Below are 8,120 nucleotides of genomic sequence, written 5' to 3' on the forward strand. Positions count from 1 at the left end.
TTTTACGGACTATAAGACGCACCTTAATTTTTAAGCAATTTTTTTTTTTTAAATACCTATAAGACACTACGGAGTATAAGACGCACCTGAATTTTGGAGGCAATTTTTCGAAGAAAAAAGTGCGTTTTATAGTCCGTAAAATACGGTAAGTTAATTATCTCTATCTCAAGTGTTAAACCGAACCAAAGTTAAGTTTACTACCTAAATGTGTAAGAAGTTTTATTGATTATAGTGACCAGTCTAAATAATAAGAGTTTCTTAAGTATTTAAAAAAATGTTTTATTTCTTTAAAAAAACCATAAATTGCTGGATAGATAGATAGATAACACTTTATTGCACCAAAAATACATCCGCGCTGGATCCGCGCTGGATTCAGCTGGAATGATTTCAATCCAGCAAAAATCTAGCTGGATTGAAAACACTGCTGGATTGCAATCCCTAGACTCGACACATCCGAGACGAATATCCACGAAAGGTTCCCGAAAGCTCGAAACGCATCTTGCAAGTAAAATGATTAACTCAAATTTTAATCAATAAAAAAGTGGTTTTTATTCATTCTGTTATTGGTGGATAAAAACCACCGAACATTGGTATTTGATTGGGGGTTCGCGTATCGACGGACTGGTCATGTGGTATTTTTCGGGGTTTCTTCGTGTTTGTAACATCTAATAGAGGACAGTTTTCCTGAGAAAGTTTTCTGGGAGGCTTTCCCCCTCGGTAGATCGCCCACTTGTAACGTTGCCGTAATCAAATAAACCAAACGAGCCTACTAGCTTTTTCGTAAGTTAATGTGTTTGCTGTTTAACAGATATGTTCAGAATTTCCGGTCGAACTTCCTACGAAAACATTTTTATCTCGTGAAAAAGATACTTGCCAGTGTCGTCTATACTATTGTACAGCACAATAAATAATGGAGATGAGGACTTAAATTATGCCTTAACTAATATCTATGACAGTTATTAATAACATTTAATCAATTAGTTCTTAGATAACAATTCGTGTTTTGAATAGGCCTACACTATATATTTAATTAGTTTGAGAATTTGGCTATTACGATATTAGTTAAAATGTCGAATATAGTGTTCACTTTACAGTGAATACGTAAAAAATACAATACAATTTGAATTGGAACATAATTGAAATTAACTTTAAGTTCGTCAGTCTATAATTCTGTAAGATATTATCAGATAAAAATTGGCCTAAGAAATGGATAATTTAATTTTTATTGTAATATTTACTGCGGATTATAAAATTATTAAATTAAAATTAGGAAAGTAAACAAATAAGTTATTAACAATTAAAGGATTTAAAAAATTTCTTACACTAGCCTATATCTTGTTTACGATATGCATGTATATGCATACATGCATACATGTACTGTACTGTACAGTACGTATTTCATAATTCCTCGATTAAACCCGGAGTTATTTTTAAAACGTAGGTACAGTACGTATTTCGTAGTTTATTTGAAGACCTGAATTTTTGGAGACGGGTCTATTCCCCTGAACCAGAAGACGAGCGAGTAAAAATTGAAAAAATACCTTAATTTATTCGTACTATTTTCCATTTTAAACTATGGAACCCATTTTTAGAATGATTTACGGCTTACAGCCAGGGGCGCCCGCACATTGGGGCACGTGTCCTCTTTTTAGTTTCGGTTGCCCTTTTCCTAATCCCAGAGGGGCCCCAAACAACAGAAATTTCGTAACTTCTAGCTTATTCTGTAAATATAAAAGAAATTAATGAACGATATTTGTGCATTGACCCGTGCAACCACGTCCCATGTTGACCAAACCTCATTCTTCGTTTTAAAGGCCATGTTAGCCCGAGTGCAACCAGCGCTATCTTGTGGAAGCACCAACCTGACGTTGAATCAGAGAGTTAGAAGATCCTTGCGTAACGTACGATGCCATTTTTTATAGCTTATGCCTTTCCCATTTTCATAGTCTTCGGGTGTCTTGAATACAGCTTGTTACTGTTTATGTTAATAATTCAGCGTCTTCCAATTCGGTTATCCACTCTAAGAGTAATTAGAGAAACAGTGGCGTAGCAAACATAACTGGGGCCGGAGGCATAACTGGCGCCCGACACTTTATTGGCGCCCCCCTCCCCCTCCCCTCCAGAAACACATAGTTTGTCTTGGAGACCATTTGGGCGCCACTCGTAGAGGGGCGCCCGGTACATGATAGACCCCTAGATGATAGATCGAAGCACTCGAAGTGACATTGTCACTTCGAGTGCTTCGATGCTGGGATCCTGACGATCTTCAATACCAGCTTCTGGTTCAAACTTACCATTTCTTTCCAATTTCTCTACAGTGGTGTTGCGAGGGGATGCAAGGGGGTCTATCATGTACCAGGCGCCCCTCTACGAGTGGCGCCCAAATGGTCTCCAAGACAAACTATGTGTTTCTGGAGGGGGAGGGGGAGGGGAGGAGGCGCCAATAAAGTGTCGGGCGCCAGTTATGCCTCCGGCCCCAGTTATGTTCGCTACGCCACTGTTTCTCTAATTACTCTTTTGCTGAGAAACTCTCGTATGAACTTAATCGCGACTTTCAAGCTCTATATTGGATAACATTTATAAGTTTATTATTTTTTTTATTTTTTTTTAACTCTTTTCGCCCTGTGGGCACTAAGAGGGCCTCTTTTTAGAAGGCCCATTATGGGTTCGGCCAGGCCCACAATGGGGCGACCGGGTGGTGAGGGACGGGGCCCGACATATCCGAACGGACCACCCCCCGAAAATTCCTGGGGATTTTCGACCCGTTCGGATTCGATCCCGGGTCTCCCAGAGCGGTAGGCTGCAACCTTGACCGCTCGGCCATCCGGCCGTCGTTATAAGTTTATTTATGTTTACAATCGTCTTTCAATTTTATGAAAAAAGGCCCTCTTAGCGCCCACAGAGCGAGAAAAACCAAAAGTAATTATTAAAAAATTGAAGCTCAGAAATGGCCCGTAAAAAGTTTTTTCGGGAATCGTCCCCTTCTGCAGATCGCCCGTGTGTTGCGTTGCCTAATCCATCATTAGTCCAATTCAATCTCGTGAAAAATAATCGGATAAATTATTTTAAATTTTATTAAAGAATAAATGAAGACTTTAAAAATATACAAATCAATTTATTTTAACAGGATTTAAAATTACATTTGGCCGTGAGTTATTTTTAAAAGTTTAAAGTATGTTTATAAGCCATATAACTATTTACGTTTCCGAAAAATAATATAAATGTATAAGATATTAAACAATTGCTTAATGATAGATGACAATTAAGCGTTTTACTCTTTATCTTCCAAGACGTAAATCACCCAATCAAGTCGAATGCACAAGACTAAATTGGAAAATATACACATCGGAATAAACCAACTGTCGGTTGACAGGTGCTGATTTATTCTTCATAACAAGAGCTAAAGAGTAAAAATACATATAATTTTTATCTTATTCTGATGAGAGAAGATGTTCGATATCTCTAGCTATCATCTGAGGTTGCACGCTCGGATCGTAACGCGTTACGGGTTTACCGTTACGATTTATAAGAAATTTCTCAAAGTTCCAGCGTATATCTCTGCTGTTTAACGGGGTGTAGAAAAGCCTCTCTTGAGGTGCAAATGAATCTCTGGTTGGAGGACAGAATTTCTGTAAAAGAAGATAATTTAGTATCACTCTAATGTTATAAAATTTAAATAAATAATACCTAAATTACCTTCAGATAAGTGTAAAGTGGATGCTCTTTCTCTCCATTGACGTCGATCTTCTTGAAAATTGGAAAATTCGGTGTAAATTCGTTACCGGGTCTAACGTGTTTTATACCATTCCAGATCTCTTTGCCATCTCCTCCGGGTTCTTGCTAAAGTTAAAATATCAATATTCTTCAAAATATCAAAAAATATCAAAAGTTTTTTGGTTAAAAAAGTATGTTTATTAACAATTTGTTTTAACAATTTATGGGTGTCATTCTTTCGCTTTGCGGAGGTTCGGAATCGAATCCCAAGAATTTTTGGGAGTGGTCTGTCCTCACCACTCGGCCGCCCAATTGTGGGCCTAACCAAAAATTTGCCAACTTTAATATAAACAATGCGGGACAATCTGTCTTATTCTTTAAACGTTAGTTTATCACAACATTTGGAAGCAAAAATCTTCCTCGTGACCATGAATTATTGGTAAAAACTAACGTATTCGTTCATTCCGATGGCGCGTAATTATTATAACTTCACTTAAATTATGTATTTTCTTATTTAATTTGAATGCTAATAAATAAAATAAGAAATGAAAAAGAAAAGAAGAAACTTGAAGAGCGGTCTTATTCTGGATTCGAACGGATGTTTTCGAGTAAGATTTTTGTTTTTCCATTGATAAGAAGATCGCAAATTAAGATTACGTTCAAGTTAGATGGAAGTAATTCGATAGTTGTGGACTTCAACATCAATTATTAGAAAAAATATACCACTTCTAAGTGGCTTTTTTCTCTTCACTTACCGATTTTTAAACATCCGATATAGTGCAATTCTGATTATCAGAATGAATTCGTTCTGCGGGTGCTTTAAATAATGGAAAATTCGGATAAGTGGATTAACACGTAAAGAATGGATTTACAGGGTATCTTCGCAGTGTTGTACGCGTACTATATTCATTTACTCATCAATGCGCGAATAACACCCTACCGATCATTTGGATCTGTCGCGGCAAATAGGCATCACTGATCGTGACGTAAGAGAATTGCAGTGTGACGTTGGTGAGAGAGAGAAAGGAGGGCGAGTGATGGTTCGGATAATTGGATATTCGGTTAATCGGAGTTCGGATAATCGAAGCTTTATTGTGCGTATTATGTAATTGAAACGCTTGTTACAAGTAGTCAGATAATAAAATTATTTTTGAAATTAATAAGGGAATAAATTTAGAAAATAACAATAATAATAATAATAATAATAGTAATTGTATGCAATAATTAAATAATTAATCACGTATATAAACCAGAAAAAGAATTATTCATTTGTTTTACTTTGTCATTACTGCTCTTAGAAGACGGATAGATGAATAAATGATTAGTTATATATCAAATTTTAAAAGGAGCTTAGTTTACACCAATTTTTAATTTCTTATGTATTAAATTATCAGTCAGAAATAAATAACTTCTTCGCTTCTATCTCATTATTTAATAGATCTATAAAAAAATACGAGGTAGAAATATATCCTAACTGCCCGATCATATTTGCATGAATTATATATTAATTAAAAAGGTAAACTTACCATCCAAAATTGGTTGCAAGGAAAACCTAACACGGTGAAACCGTTATAAGTTTCTTGTAGTGCATTCAGTTGCCCATAGTGCCAAGTGAAACCTCAGTAAGTGGCCACATTGACGATTAAAACAACTTGACCTCGAAACTGCGACAAACTTACGTTTTTCGTTTCGAAAAGGTTCGGTATTGTGAAGTTGTAGATAGAAGCTTCACTATAAGATGATTGGAAACACGAACGACTGTCAACCCTTCTATCCGCGTAGCCCAGTCCCGCTAGGACCGCACAGGATAGGAAAGCTGCCCATAAACCCATGACTGGGCAAGCTGACCTCCTCTCTCTAACATTTACTGATAGTGCGATTCATATAACTAAAAAATATCCAATCACCATCACTGGCCGTGATACATCTACATCATTTTCTATCTTCTTTTTAAATAGGTCTAATATTATAAACAATTTTAAATGCACGTAGTAATAAAGACGTGAAGCTTAATTTTAATAAATTTTTACTGATTTAGAACACTTTATGCTAAATAATTGTAGTTTCAATTCTAATTCAACTATAAATGTACCTTCTTGTTTACGCCAAACGCTCCCACCCTACCGTATTCTAAAAATATAGCATAATTATCAATTTATTATTGAAAATTTACACTTATCCTGTCGCCATTTTATTAATGTATTAAAATAATTTACATACAGTACAGAGGCGCCTTATCCTATGGAAAAAAGGGCAATTGCCTACCAACAGGAGGCCCCAAACCAATCTTTTTTAAGAAAATATTTCCCCCCGAAGAAAAATGGCTTGGGCCTCACGAAGTTATAACGCGCCAACCGATACAGTATTATGACAATTGGCCTGTATTTAATTTCCACCGCTTAGTTACACGCCGATAATATTTAAATGTGTTTAAAAATTTAAGTTTATGGGAATTAAAGTTTTAGCGTGCCGATAATATCAATTTTATTAGTTAAAGTAAATGATCGATAACCTTCCCTTGAACTGTAGATCCAATAGTTTATTTCACAAGAAAATACTGCTTACGATCGCTCTAACTGATAAACTTTCAAGTCTTTAACACGAATATTAATTATCCAAATATTATTAATTAATAATTAAATATAATTTTTAACTGGTTAGATTTAAAAATGGCATTTGTGAACTTAAAAAATTGTTCTTCATAAAAAAAATTGTATATATATATAAACAATATAAAATAAACATTATAAACAGAATCTGATCTAACCTTGTTCGTTAAGATAAAATATTGTGTTTCTATTTAAATAATTTTTATTATATAAATCTTTTTTTAATACATAGAAACATGAATTTATTTTTTAAAATTTTAGCGTAGCAGAAGCCGAGGCCCACCAGTGGCCAAGCAGTCCTCGTACCCCGAACACTGGGAGTTCGGTCGTGGATTCGCGCTTCCCTCGAACGTGGAGTTTTCCAGGTTTCTCCACGTCTGTAACGCCTAAATAGGGGCCAGTTTCCCTTAAAAGACCTCCCGAAAAGCACCCCCAGGCAGATCGACCATGTGTTGCGTTGCAACTTAACAAACAAAGACCGAAAACTTAATGAAATTAAATCAGAAAATTCTGTTTTGACGAATGATAAAATAAAAATTTATCGTTGAATTTTTTCAAGATCCTTCACTGAACAAAAATAAATATAAATTCCGTATTAATATAATATAAAAGTATATAAGAATAATAGCATTCTGTATTTATTTATTTTTGTTTCTTTTCGCTCCGCGGGCTCTAAGAGGGCTTTTTACAGGCCCATCCGGGACAGACCCCATAAAAAATCACGGAATTGTCCTTTCGGCTTCGATCCGGGTCCTTCCAGAGCACTAGGCTGACACCGTAATTGTCTCGACTTCCGGCCGTCTGTTCCCCAAAATTTTCGGACTATCGCCTCTTTAGTACCTATAAGTTATTGGGCTGCAATTTAACAATAAATTGTAGACCTATAAATTCCCACTGTCATCAGCTGTCTGTCTGTCTTTCCTTAATTTCAGGAACGGCGTTGGATAAATGAAAGTCGAGACCAGATACGGAAGGCTTAGAGACAGGAAGTCCCGATTAACTGTATACGAACTTCCGATACAGACCGGAAGTTACGTTATTTCAATTCAAATATTTCCTTTGATGACCGGCATGACTTGTTAACAGGAAAAGTATGTAGCGACATCTCGTCACGAATATACTAACTACTAAAGAGAAAATTCGAAATTTAAAATAATCTGAGTTAATTTTAGTTTATTAGACAGAGATGAATGAAAGATTTAAATTACTCTTTACCGATGTGAAAATTTTCAATTTTAAAGAAGTTTTACTTACCGAAAACTTGCGTCACAAAGATTTTAACAAGGCTTGACTTTAAAGCGTTGTTCTTATTTCGCTAGATCTTTGTTAAAATATGCTTCCAGCATAGATTTGCTGATTAGATTTAAAAATGCACTAAGTTTGGTAGGTTTTAATGAAGATTATTACAGAAGGAAGCATCCTGTAACCGATCGAAGAATCGAAAAACTATCTCATAAAATTAAATAACGACACAAAATAGGCACAATACTAGTTTAAAATTTAATAGCAAAACATTGGCATAATCAAAAATTTTATAAATTCAATTAAAGAAGGCATTATTTAAGGCGTTACAAATTACGCCTTCTTTGATTGGCCAGACATAACGTAACGTAACGTAAGAAGAGCCTGTCCGAACACAGCCTAAATCACTTTTACTAAATTGTTTACGTGTCTATAGAATAATTATTTTAGCAAAACTGTTTTTTTCACTATTAATTCATTGATGTTCGTTTTTTCTTCCCGTAAAATTTTCCACTTGGATGCGAAATAACAATAAGTAACAATACATATTATAGA

General features: G+C 35.2%; 1 protein-coding gene across 1 annotated transcript; it reads right to left on the reverse strand.

Moving 5' to 3' along the window:
* Window positions 1–3,277: 3,277 nt before the first annotated feature.
* On the reverse strand, window positions 3,278–5,584 carry LOC136984927 (glutathione peroxidase-like). Its single transcript, XM_067282068.1, has 3 exons — window positions 5,241–5,584; window positions 3,697–3,840; window positions 3,278–3,629 (listed from the first exon to the last, which is right to left on the reverse strand). Exons 1-3 carry the CDS (start codon window positions 5,544–5,546, stop codon window positions 3,432–3,434), a joined length of 648 nt encoding a protein of 215 aa, XP_067138169.1. The 5' UTR covers window positions 5,547–5,584; the 3' UTR covers window positions 3,278–3,431.
* Between the last annotated feature and the right edge of the window lie 2,536 nt (window positions 5,585–8,120).

The sequence above is a fragment of the Centruroides vittatus genome, unplaced genomic scaffold, assembly GCF_030686945.1.
Source record: "Centruroides vittatus isolate TY-2023 unplaced genomic scaffold, ASM3068694v2 contig_941, whole genome shotgun sequence".
In the NCBI taxonomy this organism is placed as follows: Eukaryota; Metazoa; Arthropoda; class Arachnida; order Scorpiones; family Buthidae; genus Centruroides; species Centruroides vittatus.